Source organism: Scatophagus argus, chromosome 1 (assembly GCF_020382885.2).
Source record: "Scatophagus argus isolate fScaArg1 chromosome 1, fScaArg1.pri, whole genome shotgun sequence".
Lineage (NCBI taxonomy): Eukaryota > Metazoa > Chordata > Actinopteri > Scatophagidae > Scatophagus > Scatophagus argus.
The window spans coordinates 7,570,860-7,591,147 of NC_058493.1; the positions used below are offsets into that span (position 1 = coordinate 7,570,860).

Consider the following 20,288-nt stretch of genomic DNA (forward strand, 5'->3'; position numbering starts at 1 on the left):
ACACATTCAAGGATGGACCTGCAAGACCAGCTCTGTGATATCCCACAAAATCACAAAACACAGTAAGCCATTCTCTGTTGGGGAGTTTATTAAAGAGTGTTTGGTGGACTCTGCAGTGCCAATATGCCCTGACAAAATCGCAGGTAGTCTGGAGCTTCAGCTGCAAGACAATGCAGACAATTCAGAGATTCAGGAGTTTTGTGAGAGGAAAGGCAAGGACATAGCAATGATGTTGAGCATGAACTTATTGAGCTGCAGTGTGATACAGTACTGCCAGAGCACTTTAAGTCAGTATCACTGCTGAAGTTCCATTCTTCTCTCAAAGAAGAGAACTTGCCTTCCACTTGTTTCCCTTTGGATCTACCTACCAAACATTCTTAGCAACAAAGTCTAGCAAATCCAGATACAGATCCCCTCTCCTTGACAATCACCTGTCAGCTGTCCTTCACATATCCACTTGAGACATTCAACCTGACTTTAGTGCACCTGTTCAACCCAACAGAGGACTTCTGTTGAACTAGACTTCTCTCACTGAACAAGAAAAAGAATCTGAAAAACAGCAAATGAGGTAAAAAGGCTACAAACAAAACAGTCATAGCACTTTTATTACATTTTTGTATAAAGTTAGTTTAACACTTGTCTTTGCAAAACATGCACATTTGCAAAATTATTTTTGTGAATGTTGATTAAATAGTGTTAAAATGTTGTTTTTATTATACCTGCCAAGCAAACTGAGTTCATCAATACAGTGATAACATCAAATCCCAACTATTAATTGTAACATCTATAATATTCTGTAATCTATCAACAGCTGTAGCAACAAATAAAAACGAAGAATTTCCTGCTTTGACTGAAAGATGGTCATATTTAGCCACACTGCTTTACATGCAGTAGTAATACATTACAGGTTGGTAAAGAACTGTGGTTTAAAGTTCTACATTTCTAGACGATTACTAACATCATACCTCACAGAGAGCGTCTCTGAAAAGAATCTCTGGCAGTGACTGGTTTACCAGAACACAGCTGCAGAAAGAAATTCCTGCAAGAAGCTATTGTTGGAAGACACTGCAGGGTCTGTTGAGATGCACACAGTAGGAGTCACAATACTCTCATTCAACAGCCAAGCATTCTGGCTAGTCTTTCTCTCTTTGGCCTTTTCATTTGATTGTGAATGTAATATTTTACACTGTCAACATCAAGGGGAATTTGGCCTCACATCTCTTCAAAAGGTCAGCTGGTGACTGCAGGTTTTCAAAAAGATATGTTCAAGACTGAAGACAGTGACTTCTCTGACATGGAAAACTGAGAGTAAATAAGGTAAATAAAAACTACCAGTCAGTGTATGTACCTGTGTAAGAAAGTAATTTGTCTTCTTTCCATTCCAAAAGCACCACGCAGTAGAAAAAAACATGTCTATAATAAATTATTTTTATGAAGTAAAGACATTCCATGAAGGAAACTGATTTCAATACTCTGATTTTGTGTTATATTTTAGGTCAAAAAGTGGAACTTTCAAAGAAAACAGTCCCTCCTTTAACCTGTTCCTTTGCTATTTAGAGTCCTAGTCTGGCAATTGATACAGACTCACTCCTGATATTACACTCAATGGGACACCAAACATGAACAACACAACAGACTAATCTGTTGGATGCACAGCTCCCCACACAGCAGGCTCATCATTCTGTGGAACATTCAGACTCTGTTATCTTGAAGCACCACGCTGAAAGCTTCTGTGTTTTGGGATGAATCAGGAAAAACAACTTGTGGAAAAAAAACACCATCGCCATCACCATCCAGTCTGTTATCACCACACGCCAAGCAGCTGCATAGTGGCCTTACATGCGTAGCTTCCATTCTGACTCCCCGCCAACATTCTCTCGACCTTCAAACCTCACTTCCTTTCACAAACGAAGGGGTACACCCAGCAGAAAAAAAAACCTCTGCTCAGCCTCATCTGCCCCTGGCCGTAAAGTGGAGAGACAGAGCCAAGGGAAACTAGTGACCTCCTCATGAAGGGACAACAGAGATGTGCTTCCTACTTGTTAACCCTTGTATTACAGGCAGATATTAGATAGATACTTATTATTTAAAGAAGTTGCACAGAGGGTTATCTGGCTCCACAGACACATGCATGTACATTTACACTAGAGTCAATAGGATATAATCTTGCTTGTGCTCATGCTCTGCCACCTTTTTAACATCTTCCAGAACTTTCACAGGCTATGTTCAACCCCAGTGTTTCTCTAAACAGAAGCTGCTGTGTTAACTACATCAATTATTAAAATATATATATATATATGTAAAAAATAAATAAAAATCACACCAGAGGTTGATTGTTAGCTCAATGAGATAAACACTTTTTCAAGACCTTAGCTTAAGTTGATATGATATGCCAGATCAGTAATGCCACTAATACAGGCCTTTGTAAGTGGATTATGTATCAGACATGACATGACAGATCCAAATTAAATACAGTTTATTCTAAAAGTCATTATAAAATTTAGTGTTTCAGCTATTCAGATGCACTTCTTATTCACTCACCGCAGGCTGCACATCCCCTTGTGTATTTTTATTTAAGCAGTGGACTTAATCTGCAACAAAACCACACTGTAGCTGTTTCATAAATTCCTCAATGAAATACAAATAATACCACAGATCTACATTTGAACTGTAGACTACCATCACTTCTCAGCCTTTGAGTTAGGTTCAAAAAATGGTATTCTGAACTGAACTCAAAAATACACCATTAACCAATGAACTGCGTAGACAGAGTACAGTGATTAGGATGAAGATTTCCTTTAAGAAGCATTTGCAGGCTGAACAGCACATGCAAACTTGTTATCCAGTGGCAGTTTGAGGGCAGCTAACTACTGCAACAGTGCAGACCTCTAAATCCCAGGGATTACAGCCACAGAATCTGCCAGGTGCTCCACAATGCCTGATAGCTGATACAGTTAATAGGATATCAGCTTTTGTACAGTAAACAGGAAACCTGAGCTTAACTAGCCTGGGGCTACCCTCTAGTTCTCACACTTTGACAGTAAATAACTGGGAAGAGTACAGAAATACAGTATGTTGTTTGCAAGACGACTAAATAGGTCAGAAAGCCACCAAAGGGAACAAAACTTCATTCAACGTGTGCATTTCATATAAAAAACAGTCTGTTTATTGTGGTTTTTATATATTATTTTCACTATTTTATTTACATATAATTATTTCTTGCAGCATTTCTTGGACACAAAACTGTAATAAGCAATGTAGAACAAAATGGAGGATCTTCTCACAACTAATTGTGTGGACAGTGGTGAAACAGCTTTAGAAAGGTGAGTTGGAAGACCAAAAGTTCAATATTTAATGTTTGAGAGAACATTTTGCTTTTTTTATGTTTAATCAGTAGTGTTATTCCAAAGTCTCTGATTTATTTCTATATTATATATTTATTTCTATATTGAAAATAACCTTAAACTAAGGTTTGCACAGGGTATATACTGAATGACTGGAGCATGTAATACTGTAATGAAACATGGTTTTTGTGGGTTTTGACTTCTCTAAGAGTGAAAACTTCATCTTGGTTTCATGTGGTTTATGGGTCCATCGTCCTCAGAGTGAATAACAAAAGTCGGAACTGATTAAGAGCAGTGAGTCACAGTCCCTTCAGCCTGAACAACAAAGCCAGATTTTTTCGAGAAAATTGTGGTCCACTTGCTCTGTTACACAGTTGTTCCAGGCAGATATAATTTATCTATGTTAGGTTATTAGAGAGTGTTCGTGGTCTACATTTCCTTCCTGGCTATATAACTCTGTAAGCAGAGGTTATCCCAAAAGAAGAAGGCATGGCATCCATATTAATGAGGACCGCTTGCTTCTTGGGGTAGCTCTGTTGGCCGCCAGCCTCTTGTTGCGGGGCACACTGTATTTGAAATTGCACCCAAACAAACACATGTGATAGGAGAGTCCCTCCGGATGCACACTGGAGTTAAGCCAGACCACTCTAATGTCTTTCCTCCAGCAGGGGCCGCTTCGGGCTAATGTTAGCTCTCCTTCCACACTCACGGTACATGTCAGCTGCTCAGCTTCAACAGGAAGGGGGTTAAGGTTTCCTGGAGCAAGCTCCCTGTCGCCAGTAACAAAAACGTCAAACGATAGTATGCCACTGGGTAGGGGCATGTAGTAAATCATAGTGCCAACTATGATTTACCTGTCTGTGCAATCCTCTGGGCAAAAAACTGCATCTAACGACAGATAACTAGGGGGGCATATCTTAAAGAGATAGCGTCCTAGCAACAAGATCAGCCATAATTCAAAATTCTTTTTTGTTGTTTTATATCAAGCTAATAACCAATCAAATAATGCAGTGCAATTTGCAATAATTACAAATTTTCTCACTGTAGCACTAATAAAGGATTATGTTATCTGAATGAGTGTTCGTTCCTTTTTGTTTTCCAGAGAAACTCAACAGAACATACAAAACATCTCTGATATGACCAAGTTCATCTACATGCTTCTATTACCGACTTCTGAGCATCTCCACACGATTATACAAGTGCCATTGCTCAAAGGCACCTTCACACCAGCTGCTGAGAAGTCTTTTATTTTATTCACTTTCCCCACACAGACTTCCCAACAGATTCAACGAAATAGACCAATCAACCCTCTAGTCACAAGCCCACTACTATAACATTTAAGATACTGCTAGCCACTCATTATAATAAAAGCAGTTACTTCTGCATCTGCAGCAATATTTTGTGTGACTGTCACATCACAGCGAGGTAGCTTTATAGCTGTGGATGGGGCAACTGTTACCCATGCTGACAGCTCCTTATCCATCTGCCACTGTGAGGCAAACACAGGCCCTCTGACGCTCCAGCCACAGGCCCAACATTAGCTCTCTCATGAAGTCTATTTCAGCCTCCATGGGCAAAACAGCTGCCCTACGATCCACACCGCACCGTTTTTAGACACTCCAAAAGGTTCAGCTCAAAGAAAAAAATGTTCTCCTCTACATCTGTTGCCAATGAAGCTAAGGAATGCATTTCCCCAGAACCCTCTTAATGTCGGTTCAAACGAGCACAAAAAAGCAGGTCAGGAAAACCACACATCTCAAAATGTCAAGTTATTGTGTAAAAAAAACAAAAAAGAAGAAAAAAAATCAAGTACATTTTATTATTGTTTTATATATGTGTAAAAGTTTTAAGTGACTTTGCAAAGGAAGACTCTGTTCGCATAGCTGGAGAAGCTTCACTGAAGACATTCCACAGGGCAGATAAGCTATAGGAAGGAGAATCGGCAGACAGGTCGAGGTCAGTCCAAATGACAGGACAAGTGCCGTGAGCAACTGTGTGACAGGAGCTGAGCCTGGCTTCCCTTGCCCACAGAACACAAGGAGGGTACTGTGGCAGGCTCTGGTCTCCTCATACCAGCACACAGAAAAAACACTCTCACACATACAGCTGCATGACTTTGCAAGTGAAAGAGGAAAATAAAGGCCATGGCTACGATTTAATATGAACCGAAAAGAAAATACTTTCTGCCATCAATATAGTGCTCTCCTAGAAATATATTGCAGGCAGCCACAGTTTTTGGTGGTGAGAGGGTAGTGTTTGGGTTTATTACCTAAAACCAATCCTGTTTTGGTCCGGTTTTCTGCAACTTAAAATAAATTTACTTTGACACTCAGTTATAAAAAGCTACTCATATACATGGTTCTGTGAAGTCACATCAAGTTCTGCTCGATTGCATTTACTGGAAAATTCAACACTTTTTAAAGCAGTGGTGAAACTTTTCCTGCCACTAAAACAAACTGTTGAGTAAGTCAGAACAAAACACATAACACTCATATCAGTCAAGAGGCTGATACAGTTGGTAAACAGGCTGGATAATATTAGGCTAACCTGTACTGTCATAACAGACATTGTAAGTAGCTTATGGCTCCAATAAAAATAGCAGACAGGCCACTCTAACAAAGGACATACTTGAGGGCCCCACAGGTCTGTGTCACATATGCAAACACAAATTTCAATATGCGCCTTTTGTATAAGCAAATAATAATGTGTTTCCAACACCCTAAAAAAAAAATCAAAAACAATTAATTTACTAATACATTTAAGTTTCACCAGGGGAACTGAGATGACAATGAACTTCTGAACAGACAGATGAATGCTAATTATACACAGTCTGATTTGATCTAATCAGAGCCTTTGCACAAAGCACACATACCTTTCAGTATTCGACTGTAAGAAAACAGAATTAGCTCAGATATCCCCTTCAGAATAGCAGCGAACAATAGAGTGTGTGCCCAGCCGGTGGGTTTCAACAAGTGAGAGCTGTGGTGAAAAGCTCTGACGTCAGTTCCATTCATGAAAGGCTGATGGCAACCTGCAGGGCTGAAAATGCTTCCCTCAGCCTATATTGAGCAGGCTATATACTGATGTTGCAGGTTGTGCTGCATGCCAGTCACCAGACTGTTGTATTTAAGCTCAGACAAAATAAGCATTCATCCTTCCACTTTAGGGACAATGAGACATGTGGAGGTGCCACAGAAGTCAGGAATTCAGGCCTGGTCACACATCTAAGCAAAGCTGTGGCTGTATATTTCAACACCAAAAAAATAAATAAACAAATAAATAATAATAAAAAAATCAAGTCATATATACTCAGAAGTGCAACAACAGCAATCAACAACCCTTTACACAGGAGAGAGGAGAAAGATCTCTTTTAAAACCAATGCCTTCAGGAGAAGAATGTAGAATATGTTGACAATTATGACAACAGGTGGAGTAAAGAACCATATTTTAAACAGTGAAGCCTCTTTCAAGTCACTACTTATGTGCCTTTGAACAGTGCAACCTATCTCTATCAGCTCCACTATTCACTGTTAATTCTCCGATTTCCAACCTCCTTGTGGAAAAACACGGGTAAAATATTTCGGGCAGGAATTAGATGGATGGAAAAATATCATACTACATTAAAGTAACACTTGATTCTTGCTTTGTTTGATCATCTCTGGTGCATGAGTAACCATGCAACTCACTGGGAACATTTGACTGAGGGACAAATAGCTGACCAGAAACTAAGGCTAAATTGGTTTCCCAGGAGACAGGGGGAGATTTCACACGCTACAAGGCTTGTCCCCCTTATCTGTAAACCCACTAGCTGCTTCCCTCTGAATGAGGACTGGCATTTTATTAAGTTCTGCCTAGAGAATAGCCTATTGGGTTTAGGAGTACAAAATAAGCTGTGATAACCCAGCAGCAGTGGACTAGATGTAGTGCTGAAGCATCCCCCTGTCACAGAAGAAGCAGACCCCAGCCGCAGACCCCAGCCGCAGACCCCAGTGCAAATAGTGCTGTTAGTTTTGTGCATCCAAATGAAAATCCTGTCTCACAATACAAACTAAAACAACCAGCATCTCTCTGACGCACGGGCTGGCAGAACTTGTAGGTGGATATTATCTAACAGACTGACAGAACTGCATGTAATCCAGCCTTGGATTTTAACTCCTATGCCAGAGGTGGACAACGTGGCATAACTATCACAGAACAATTTTTATTTCTATTCAAATGTATATCGATTTCCCACTAAATATTAGCACAGTCCTAATGTCTCTTGTACAACAAAAATACACCCCACAAAGTGTTGATTCTTCTTCCAATACACTTCTACATGCAATCTTCTTTAGATTTTTATCACCAATTTAAGAGCGAAAATATTTCTTGACATTTACTGGACATCAACAGTCCATACCTTTTGGGGATATCAACAGTGTAGAGTACTTCAAAATATAGTATTATCACACAACAAAAACCAAACATCCCGGATACAAACGCCGCCATTTTGTGCTGTTGACATCATTTGGAGTCAGAGCCTGCAGTGGATATTTATTTCTTCTGACACCTGTTTTCCCTTTGACATCTTCTTAAGGTGGGAGCTTTGTCAAAATCTCAAGAGATAAAATCACAAGTGGCCTCTGACATTATCACTTTTAAAAGAATAAAAAGTTAAAACTTAGTCAGTCAAGTCAGGTTCAAACCTAAAGAAAGTAAAATTTAATGTCCAAAATGTTAGAATTCCCAGGTTCTAAGAATACCATGGGTTGTGTTAACTGACCCCTTCCCCCAGCAGAGACTACTCTGTATCACTCATCTGTACAATCTAAAACTGTGCAGCAAGAGAAACACTAGAAAGCTTCTTTGTTGAAGGAAATATCATTCACGTTTGTGGAGACAGCGCCAGCAAAGCACAAGCCGGGGCTGTACTCCACCCGAGGCAAGCACAAACAGTAATCTTGTGACTTATGTCGACTTCCTCACAAATGCATCCGGATTCAATGTTAGACTATGGTAAAAGTTTCCCTTCTGGTCCTATCACAAGTTGAAAAACACTGGCAACACCTAAAAACAACTAAGAACTCCAGTTAGTAGAACTCCAGTCTACTAACTGTGATGACCGTTTAGGTGCACAGTTGATGAAGCTATTGAAAAGAAGGAGTTTAAACAGAGACAGGAATCTTGCAGAGCAAAGCATGTGTTTCCACAGTGACCCAGCTGTGATACAAGTTTCAACAAGCAGGTCCAAGATTTTTAGCAGTTTGACAATATTAGAATAAAATTTAGTAATAAGAGACATTGACGATAATAATAATGACAAAAATGATGATGATAATAATAATAATCAGACATTGGTGCAGACTTTCAGATTCTACCAGCAAGCAAAGTGTCTCCTTATGACAAACCTTGTAGCAGTGGAAAATTTTTCCTTCAAACATTCAGTGGACAAACACCCTCAGTCAAATCCTATGGGAAACTAAATGATCATTTCTAGATTGGTTTCTAATCACAAACAAACGAAACAGGAAACACTTTCCACATCAAAACAAAGATCCCTGGCAAGACTGTAGATGCTTAGAAAGAAAAAGGGCAACGTTGCTAACAATTCTAAATATCTTATTTGCTATGTAGAGACTATATAAAGCCACGTATATAAAGTCACTGAGGTTGTGTAACTTTGTGCTCTTGTGCACGCAGAGCACGATTATTTACAATATGTCTATCGTCTATCAACAGGGATCAAAGAAATAGTTCATGTATGTTCTGATGCACGACCCATGCGTCGAATCGTTATTTCTGGATATTTCTTCTATGAAGAAATGGAAATTACAAAATTACAACACTTCTGTAGCAGTGCTGCTGCTCTCTATACGTTACCAAACACTGCACGGCTACACTAAGACGACATGATATTAACAGCAAAACACTGTTAAGTACTTAGTGTTTCAACTTCAATGAGGCAGAAAACGAACTAGTTGGTTATTATTGTACTTGCTAAGCGGTTATTTTAAACCCCGACCACTATTTAGCAGGAAGGTATAAGAGAATCCCCGCAAGCGCAGTTAGCCGGTTTCACCGAAACTCCCTGAGATGACATGGCCCAAGTCATGGGAACACTATGTCGCAGCTATTAATACGGCCTTTGACGCCCAAAGTGCAGAGTCGCCGGAAAGGCTTCTGAGGCATCAATGCATCTACACACCAGCCATTAGAGCAGAAAGCGGCAACTGAGCGCCACAGCTTAGACAGACGGTGGACACCCGGTACCCTGGGTTCGCTGCGTTCCCGACTTTGACACTCACCCATCGGCCGCACAGAACCAGACACCCGCTTGTTAGCTAACAAGCTAGCGCAGGTTCTATGAAACCTATCAACATTGTCAGTCTAACGCCAGCCGCGGAAAGAAGTTGCACAACCACACGAGCTATAAATACAACATTTTTGTCCATTTGTCAAATGTTAACCTACATTCCATTTTGTGTGGTGGTCGATTACCGACTGCACCGCGCAACTTACAACCAAGAACGCCCAGATCGGTTATCGGACATGCAGTCAAGCCTGATCGCCTCTAACGACAAAGCTTATTAATTTACTCCACTGTCTTACCTGCACTGTCACGGCTTTCTGTTGTCGGGACATGGTTCAAATATGAAGCATCGCCCAGTGATCAAAGCCAGTGGCAACGAAAACAGATATAACCTACTCCGCCAACTGCTCCTCCTTCGCTAGCCTGGACGGATGCGCTTCATTAGCAGACTTCAAATTAGATTTGTACACCAAAATATGAGTGTATATTTGCGTAAAAATGTCATATGCGCCTGCAACTCTCTCTGAAAACATTTATCCGACTGATACTGGGGTGCAAGAATTCAAACTGTGACGTGTGTCCGATAATGGGCACATCGGCGTTTCATCGTTTCTAAGCAGGGTCTGAGCAGGATAGCTACATGGCTAAGCGAGCTAACGTTAGCTACCCAGCTAGCTCTCTGCGACACGAATGTAAGTGCTGGTAGAAAGCACAAGCAAATGCAAGCGGCCCAAGTGAACTCCGGTACAGACCAACAACAGTCGGTACCACCGAAGCTCATGAAATCCAACAGCTTAGGTAAAACAGTAGAAAATACGAGTAAACGTTAAGTTAATTACCACATCGCTCACCAGCTCTAGGCATCCACCCTCTTGACAGCGAATCCCCTGTCCGTATGACTACCGTTAAGAACACATCAATAAAAGCGTACACTTCCGGTACACCCTTCACAATAAAACTGTCACAGAAAAACGTGTATTGTACAAAAACCGCTTTGAGTACTAAAACCACAGAGTCAAATTTGGTGCCAGCTGGAATTTCAAGATGACTTCCAAGTCGTTTTCTATTTTGCATAATATAATCACCAATTCAACAGACCTATTTACCATAAAGACAGCCAGTGCCATAAAGCAATTTTGAGCTGAATTAAAATATGGATGGGAATGTGCGCCATGAAAGATAATTCTGCTGTTGCACTCCTTGTAAATCCTTCTGAACACTTCAGCTGCCTGCAATAGCATGATTTTTGAGTTATTTCCTTTCTTTGAGGTTCTTCCAAAATGACTCCATTGACATCGTGTCTTTGTGATAACCACCTTTCACTTAAGCCATATGCTGTTGTTTTTGTTGTTTAGACTCCGACTACGCCTAAAAAAGAATAATTTGTTCGTGCAATAGACTAAGCGTGTCTCGCCCTCTAAAGTTTGAGAAAGAATATTACATCCTGTACTCCGCACTTTTACAAACGGTCACTTGGGGGCGTTGAGGTCCACAAATTGCTGTTGGGCACAGCAGGAGGTGGATGTGAGCCTCACTGTATGTCTCTTTTACGACCTTAAAAGTTGACTAAACGCGCTCTGCAGAGATCAGAACATTTATGAAAGAAACAACTAACACGTCGTCCTCTAAGAGACTGTAATGACAATGGAACTGTAAAGGTGTATTAATTGTACTCATGGTAGTATGATATTTGGCTTCAATGCTTCTAAGAAAGAGTGTGAGAAAAGGACTTGAGATAATTACACATAGCCAAAGAAAGCCACTGGATATCAGATGACTTCATTTTATAAATATATGCTTTTACATAAAAAAAAAATGTGCATAAAATATATTAATGTTTATTGTATCAATATGATCAAGAAGTTCACATGGGACATGAAGAAAACGTAAACCCAAAATACAGAAGTTTTTTTGAAAAAGTCAACAGAATATTTAAGATGCATGAAAAAACAAGTTCTATGGTGATATGGAACAAAATACAAAATCCTAACACACAATACATGCTGCAGTACAGTTATACACAACATAAGAACTTAGTGTGTTGGTTGGCACAAACACACTCAAATACAAACACACCCACATGAATATGTGAATATATGACTAAACACCTTGAATATGAATACAGAAAGTATCAAACTTCAGACTGCCGTGACTGTTATGCAAATGAATATACCAGTCATATATCATACAATATTTTGTAATGTTGACTATAATGCAAGTAGTAATGCATTGTGCAATGACTATTCCTTTTGTAGGCAGCTCCTTTATCTATTTGAGAAGGTTGTACAGTGAGTGCAACAGTAGAATGAGCTGCAACACTGTCGCTGGCAGCTCACCGAACTATGTGCCACAGTGTTGGTATAGTGATGACACTCCCCTGCCAACATGGGCTCGTTGGGAGGGGGGGCTGTGTCTCTTGTAGGAGGGGCATGTCTGGATCTGAACTGGATGCCCTTCAAAAAGCACTCCCTCTGACCTGCTCGGCCCCACTCAGCCCAGCTAGTTGAGCACAGCGGAGTACTGCAAGCCCATTTGGACATCATGGGACTCACACAGGACCCCAACTTCCAAAAACTGCAGGACTGGTACACAGCCCACGCCCTGAACCTCAACATGAGGCATATGTTTGAAGCTGACAAGGAGAGATTCAACAAGCTCAGGTACAGCGTCAATGATCAAGAGGCGCATAGTACATAAATGAGCTGTATTATTAGTCTGATTACATGGTAATAATAATAATAATACTCAAAAAAAATACAACAATCTCTGTTCTTGTCAGTTGATGTCCTTTTGTGTTCTGACAGCCTAACACTGAAAACTGAGGATGGAGACATTCTTCTGGATTACTCCAAGAATCTCCTCACTGATGAAGTCATAAAGATGTTGGTCGATCTGGTAATTTAATTTCCATTTCAATTCTTAGCGGCCTTTTAAATGCTAGAGTAGATCTGCTTATCGGCCTTGATAATAAAATTTGATGAAAAGCTGATGTGGACAGCTATGAGGTGGAAATCCCATTGGACATTGCTGCAAGCTGCAAGTCTGGGTCCTCTCATCTCATACAAGCTTTACCTTGAAACAAAATGTGTGTTTATGTAATTATATACAGAATGTAAGTTAAATGTATTGTTTGGAGTCAGTTTAGTCAACAGTTTCATTTATAACCACAATATACACTTTGAATATTTATCTGCTGCTGTAATGAATCAATGTTGACTGTCGTTTTCAGGCCAAGTCAAGAGGCGTTGAAGCTGCCAGAGAGAAGATGTTCAGTGGAGAGAAGATCAACTTCACTGAGGTGCTCATTGTTGATCACATGTCAGCTGTGGCTTGAATTATGGCAGTGTTTACTTCTTGACATTTATGCTGGTGCGCTGAAGCAGGCACTGACACAGCATTTACACCACATGACACAGTGACTCTTTCACGTAAGCTTCTCTTTGGCTTGTTTTAAAACTGAATACACTGAATACAGCAGCTGGATAATCGTTGACCCCTTGATCACCAGCAGCATAAGCAGTCAACAGTAAAGGTTAAATGCCACAGCGCTGAGTACGTGTGTGTCTGTTTCCTGGTGCTGTGGATATGTAGGGTCGCGCTGTGCTCCATGTGGCTCTGAGGAACCGTTCCAACACTCCCATCATGGTGGAGGGTAAGGATGTGATGCCAGAAGTCAACAAAGTTCTTGAGAAGATGAAAGGCTTCTGTCATGTGAGTGACACAAAGCTACAAAATCACAAAGTTTTGTTACACTGGAGTTCATACAGTGACCAGGATGACAACCTTCCATCTCATGAAGGGTTGTTGCAGCTATCCACATTTTGTGAAGGAATCTGCTTAATGTTTCCGATGGTTGTGTTTATCTGTTGCAGAAAGTTCGCAGCGGTGAGTGGAAGGGTTACACAGGGAAAGCCATCACCGATGTTGTCAATGTCGGCATCGGAGGATCTGATCTCGTGAGTTCACTTCACGGAGAAGTTGCATTTTTTATACATTTATTACAAAATTTCAATGAACCATGCTTTTACAGTGACCCACGTTTACCCCTGTGAGCTGCCCAGTGCAACCATCTGAATTTGAACTTGAACTGATTTGAATTGTAGGGCCCCTTGATGGTGACTGAAGCCCTGAAGCCTTACTCCAAGGGTGGACCGCGTGTGTGGTTTGTGTCAAATATTGATGGAACGCATATCGCCAAAACCCTGGCACAACTGAATGCTGAGACAGTTCTCTTCATCATCGCATCCAAGGTGTTCACACAAAGCACATTTTTGAAACTGCATCATAATAACGTGTTGGATCTATTGAATTTTTAAAAAAAAATTGCAACAAAATCTTTCCTGGACAGACCGATAAATTAAGTTTCCCTTTAGACAGATGAATGTGGTCATGCTGTACAACATGAGATGCTCCTTCTTCAGGCAATGTTACGTCAGCTGACATTCATGTCTGAATATCTTTCATATCAGCCTTCCAGCCTTGGCTTGAATGATATGGAAAGATCAGTAGCAGATAAAAAATTAACAAGTTATTGCAAAATGTTTGAGATTATTTTTCTGTCCTGTGCTGATGTGTCATTTTGTAAGAAAACTATCTATTTCCTCCTTTGCGGGCAGAACTCTAACTTGAGTTTAGTTGCATTATGTATATTAATATTTGGTTATCTGTGTATTTTGTCTATTTAATTCTTTACTAAAAGACATTCACCACCCAAGAGACCATAACCAATGCTGAGTCTGCCAAAGCTTGGTTCCTTGAACATGCCAAAGATGTAAGTATGAAGCCCCCTCAGACAACAGCAGCGTTTTGGTAGTCGGCTGATTGATACCCATCAGTCTTATCCTCTCTATGTTTCTACAGAAAGCTGCTGTCGCCAAGCACTTTGTGGCCCTTTCCACAAATGGAGTAAGTCACAAAACCTTATTTACAGGTTTACTCTTCTCTCTCTGTCCAGACATTTGATCCTGACTGTCCTGTGTTTCTCTGTCTCCCCCTCAGCCCAAAGTGAAGGACTTCGGCATTGACACAGAGAACATGTTTGAGTTCTGGGATGTGAGTGCACTTTAAGGCTTAAAACAGACTGCATACAGCAGTTCCTGTCTTCATCCATAGACTGTGATAGGGGTTATAGGCAGAAGCTATAAATAAACTAGACTTTTGACCTGTGAAGTAGGTGGGACAGACACTCTGGTCAGCAGCTGCTGGGTAATCAGAAGCCTCTCTCTCAGACTCAGTTATTATTGGTAGCGACCTTCTCTCTTGCAGAGGTTACTGTAAAGGCTAGGTTGCATCAAAGGTCAGAAAGCTGCATTTAGTTACATTGTTGGTATTTACACAGTAACAGCTATTATATGCCCTTCATGAAAAAAAATGGCTGCCACGTCACGAATATAAAGTTTTTATCTCTCAAAGAGAAACTTGAAGAATGACACAGGACTTATGCAAAAGATCAAAAGCTCAGTGCAAACTAAACTGTGTTGTTGACCTTTATTAAACGGTTATTAAAATATAAATATTATCTCCTGAGTGTGCAGGTACTTCAACACAAAAAAATGTGAGGTTATCAGCACCTTCTACAGTGTGAAAAACTTGTTTCTCATTCATTAAAACACCACAGTTTCACATAGGAATTCTGTATCAGACACAGTATTTTCAGAAATTTTCTTTTTTCTTTTTTTCTTTTCTTTTTTTTTTTTTGCTTTTAGTGGGTTGGTGGGCGTTTCTCCTTGTGGTCTGCAATTGGAATGGCCATTGCTCTGCATATTGGTACGTACAATGAAAATACACATTTTTGTTTTTTCAGCCGTGCAAAACTAAAACATTGCCAAGTCTCTGTGTTTGGAATCTGAACTTGTCTGACTCTGACTCCTCCCACTAGTAACGACACTGTGGCAGACAGTAATGTGTGCATCATCCCTCCAATATCAGAGATGTTAGAATGGCACAAGATGCTAGCATCTCTGTGAGGCACATCACTGCTGACATCTGCATTCTAACACATTCACAAAACATTAAAATGCAGATGTTTAGCAGGTACGATGTCTGCAGTGTTCGCCACCTTAGTAGCATGTTTATGTTTGATAACCATGGCACTAAAAATAATATACAGTTAATGGGACTGTCACTAGTTTTTCAGATACAGTCATAAACTAAAATTGGATGAAAATGAAAGATATTACCACAGTTATTGCAACTGATCCTTAGGGTGGGGAGCCAGGCTGAAATTACAAGAATCGTTCCAAACAGCCAGTTCAACTGTTTAACCGATCATTTATTCAGTCAGTTAATTTCTCTGTCATACCTCCTCTCCTCATCAGGTTTCGACAACTTTGAAAAACTTCTTTCAGGAGCTCATTGGATGGTAGGCCTTTCTTCAGTCCCTTCCGTTTTCTACCTTTCTGACTATTCATATGAGTCTTCCTGGAGAAAGGATGAAGTGAAATGTGAATGTAAACTCTCATCTCTCCATCTGCTGCAGGATAAGCACTTCCGCTCTGCTCCTTTGGATAAGAATGCTCCTGTCCTGCTGGCTCTGCTGGGCATCTGGTACATCAACTTCTTCCATGCTGAGACCCACGCCATGTTGCCCTATGACCAATACATGCACCGCTTCACTGCCTACTTCCAACAGGTCAGCCTCACTCATTAACGCAAGAACATCCCAGAGAGGATCAGGTATTTTGTATCAACAGATAAGGATTTTGAAATGACTGTGGATGCTATCAGACTTTGCATGGTGATATTAACGCAGTTTGACAAAGCAATGCCCAACACAATGTCTGTGGTAATAGTCCACACCCATCAGTGACAGGGTTGCTAAGTGTTTGTTATCTACAGGGTGACATGGAGTCAAATGGAAAGTACATCACTAATCATGGAGCACGTGTGAACTACCACACTGGGCCAATAGTGTGGGGAGAGCCGGGAACCAATGGACAGCATGCCTTCTACCAGCTTATCCATCAAGGTAACGCCACTAAAAATAATCATTCAACCGTTCCCGTCTTGTCATGAGTCTTTGGTTTACTTGTGTCATTATCACAGCCTAACTGTTTTCATCTCAGGAACACGCATGGTACCTTCAGACTTCCTGATCCCAGCTCAGTCACATCATCCCATCAGGGACAACCTGCACCACAAGGTATCACCATGTTAGGGTAATTACTTGTCTAAAGCAGTGTATTGAATGGGTAGAAACCGTGTGTTCAAGATACGATACATTTCCTCACCTTGTTTAATAAGCCATCAAGTCCTTGTGAACATCTTTTGGTGATAAGTCCTTGAGGGCAAGGAAATAAATGTCTGTGCTCTAGGAGTCTCAATCACACTTCCACAGAGCTTTTACCTTTTTACTGTCAGGTGTAGTTAAATATATATTTTTTTAGACAGACACATAGAGAACCCCAAAATGAGGAAGTTCACAATTTAACACTGTAACATTATTTTAAAAAAGATTTGCATAACTCCACTGTCACTGTCAGATTTTTGATCCGCTACAGGTCTATTCACACATTGTTGTCTAACACAGATACTACAGTCTTTCCATTTACAGTCTATAACTCATTCTGGAGCAGAAAACTGTATTGCACTGTATCTGAAGGTCTGTATGTTTGATGTGGCTGTAGATCCTGCTTGCCAACTTCCTGGCCCAGACGGAGGCCCTGATGAAGGGTAAGACCACAGAGGAGGCCAGGAAGGAGCTGCAGGCCAGTGGAGTGAGTGGGGAGGCTCTGGAGAAAATCCTGCCACACAAAGTAAGTGAAATGAAGGGGGAAAATGACTATAGAGATGACAAACTATAGTGAGGTACCAGAATCAGAGTAAGAAAGCACTGGAGGTAGCGCCCCCCAGTGACCATGAATAAACATGGTTATGCAAATCTTATTATGAACATGTGTGACAGTGGCAAGGTCTGTATGATGAAGTCTTTACCCATGTTTATTTTAGGTATTCCAAGGAAACAGGCCAACAAACTCAATCATCTTCAAGAAACTGACCCCATACACGCTCGGAGCACTCATAGGTGAGAGTAAACAGTATTTCTCGTGACATCCAGCCACTGATATAAAAAAGGAAACTGCTACTGCAAATGGTTAAAGAGATAGTTTTATTTTTATTTAGCTATTTTATGGCTAGTCTCCTAAATGAAGGTCATAATAAAATCACTTTCAGGCATACTATAGAGCATATGCATACCTGATTATAGACAGCTGCACGCACACTCAGGCATACGTAATCATAGGCACATACAACTTTCACAGACACATAAGCATCTGTATATCTAAACAAATACACACATACTGACAGTGAAGTTATGCAAAGTATCACCAGAGTTAGCCAGGATCTACATTCTACTGTCCATCAGCTGTATTACACAATATACACATATAACGGTTTGACCTGACTGCGCAGCTGAACATTTTCTCACGTGTTTCACCACTGTGGGCCATCATTACAGACCATTATGTAGTGCAACTCACTCATTTCTATTTCTCACCTCTGTGCAGAGATTGTAAGATAATTCTTACGGCAATCTGAAATCTGTCCTCTCTGAGATGCATTAATAACTGGCATGACTCTAAATTAGGCTGCGAGATAACCTTTCAGAATATCTTTAGATTGATATTGTAGTAAATAGAAATAACAGTAACTCACACTGGAAAATTCCTGAAACAAAATACCATAATTTACAGAAGAGGTTCGGTCAGGATGCTACACACTGTAGAAACAGTCAGTCTGTTTGTCCCTTTGACACCATACTAAGAGAACAGCTTACATTACAGCATTTGTGCGATCATTCTGTCTTTGCAGCGATGTATGAGCACAAGATCTTCATCCAGGGAGTGATGTGGGAGATCAACAGTTTTGACCAGTGGGGGTGAGACAGTCATTACTACATACTGTACACAATACACTGATATACACAACCTCTGGTTCTGTTGAGCATCTTTCATCTCATAATCCTGAAATAAGCAACAACCAGACATCATTACAAACCCATGCTGTTCAGCCAAGATTTTTTAAAACCCAAAACCTCCAAACTCTATATGTCAAATTCTACTAGTTTCCAATGGTTCCAGAAATACTAAAAATGTCAGGCTGGATTTGGAAAAAGAAATGTGAGTATAATAAGCCACAGTCTGTCCAGAATATTTCCATCTGATGGAATGTTGCAGCCATAAATCATGGAGATTTGGTTTTGAAAATTTCAGTAAACAGTTGGAACAAGCAGATACAGAATCTATTTGTGACACTATGTCTGTGAAGAATAACTCACAGTGTTAATGTGGCTGGAAGAGACAAAGCCTTTCACGTGTTCTGCAAGCATTTGTGTCACGTCGAACCCATCACCTCTTTTCTGTTTGTGTTCACTCTCCTTTCTCCTCTGCAATATTAGAGTCGAACTGGGCAAACAGCTCGCAAAGAAGATCGAGCCTGAGCTCAGTGACACTGCAGAGGTCCACTCCCACGACTCCTCAACCAACGGACTCATCAACTTCCTCAAGAAGAACTTTGCCTGAGTCGAGTCACCCTGAAACAACTTCCACTTTACTCCACATCATCATCCATCTAATCAGCTTATGAGCTGCATTGAACAAGAGACTCGCAGAGGCAGCTGGTCACTCCCACACAGTCAAGCTAAGGCACTCTGTATGTTTGTACTTATGAATATCACCACTGTCTATCCTGCTGTCTTTTCTATGTTTGTTCACCACTGTGAGGGGAAAAAAGCTTTTTGTATTAGAGTGCAGTGAAAGGCAAAGAGAAATGTGTTCTCACTGTCTCTCCACCACCACAGGAATGTGTTTGTCATACCTCGTCTAATGTTAAATAAATAAACATAGACACAACAGTTGTTGTTTGTGCGCAGATGCAGAAATGGCTGTTCCTGCAACAGCGTGCATTGTAAGCTAGATGTGCAAGCAACACGTCACTAGATGGCATCAGAGTGCCAGATCTATTTAGTGGAAGCAAATGAGCCACCCAGTAATCCACCACTGATTCAGTGGAACAAAGGGTCAAAGGTCAGTGCATCTGCACTGTTACACCACACAAATCCCCAGACTCAACAGCAGCATCCATTTCGAGAGAAAAGCAAACAGCTGGACTAAACTGCATCTGGACTGAAAGTTAGTCCTCACTAGCACTTTATCTAAAAATCATAAAACTTCACTGTTTAGTGCCTCAATATTGTGTACCAGTGTGTGACTGCTGATGCCTCCTCCAAACATGAATTTGCATCTAACAATGGTATGAGAGACAGCACCTCACATAAGACCATGCCATTAACCACAGTGCACTAAAAAAAATGAAATATATTTCACTGTGTTTCCTATTCCTCATACTCAATGCTGGGTACTATTACAGAGTGTGTATGAGGACAAACAGAAAGTTTAAAAAAATCCTAGACCCCCAGACACTGCTGGGTTTTCAATGCTGTTGCCAGGCAACAATGCTTTACTTCAAATCTAACTTGTCCTTTTTATCTGCGGCTTGGAAACAAGATACAGAACAAAATGAGTTTGACTGGATAGGAAACCATTCTCACTGTCATTTCTAAGATGTGGCAAATCATTAGAAGGGTGTTCTTTACTAACTCATGTCCAAAAACGTGATCTTACACGTTTTTGATTGTTCCACAGAACGTGTCACAT

At 40.6% G+C, this 20,288-nt stretch overlaps 2 protein-coding genes across 5 annotated transcripts in view; one reads left to right on the forward strand and one right to left on the reverse strand.

The window, feature by feature from the left end:
* LOC124071534 (granule associated Rac and RHOG effector protein 1-like) overlaps positions 1-10,578 on the reverse strand; it is a 32,392-nt gene extending 21,814 nt beyond the window's left edge. For 2 of the 4 annotated variants that reach the window (XM_046412359.1, XM_046412184.1), the window contains exon 1: positions 10,485-10,578. The gene's annotated coding sequence lies outside the window, so the exon portion shown is untranslated. Of the gene's footprint in view, positions 1-10,472 lie in introns of all 4 variants that reach the window. The other 2 variants (XM_046412436.1, XM_046412267.1) reach the window with 2 other exon arrangements.
* Positions 10,579-12,101: 1,523 nt separating this feature from the next.
* gpib (glucose-6-phosphate isomerase b) lies at positions 12,102-19,484 on the forward strand. The gene is made up of 18 exons (XM_046413128.1): positions 12,102-12,293; positions 12,438-12,528; positions 12,863-12,931; positions 13,225-13,344; positions 13,506-13,589; positions 13,737-13,883; positions 14,333-14,404; positions 14,494-14,538; positions 14,632-14,685; positions 15,339-15,399; positions 15,951-15,994; positions 16,112-16,264; positions 16,471-16,600; positions 16,698-16,774; positions 17,259-17,387; positions 17,581-17,656; positions 18,445-18,511; positions 19,031-19,484. The coding sequence occupies exons 1-18, from the start codon at positions 12,175-12,177 to the stop codon at positions 19,152-19,154; spliced, it is 1,662 nt and encodes a 553-aa protein (XP_046269084.1). The 5' UTR covers positions 12,102-12,174; the 3' UTR covers positions 19,155-19,484.
* The last annotated feature ends 804 nt before the right edge of the window (positions 19,485-20,288 follow it).

Excerpts from the sequence above, each read along its gene's own strand:
- gpib (XM_046413128.1), top strand. The coding sequence starts at position 12,175 with ATGGGACTCACACAGGACCCCAACTTCCAAAAACTGCAGGACTGGTAC. Across the intron at positions 13,884-14,332 it reads TCTTCATCATCGCATCCAAG|ACATTCACCACCCAAGAGAC; the intron begins GTGTTCACACAA and ends CTTTACTAAAAG. Across the intron at positions 17,657-18,444 it reads CACGCTCGGAGCACTCATAG|CGATGTATGAGCACAAGATC; the intron begins GTGAGAGTAAAC and ends CTGTCTTTGCAG.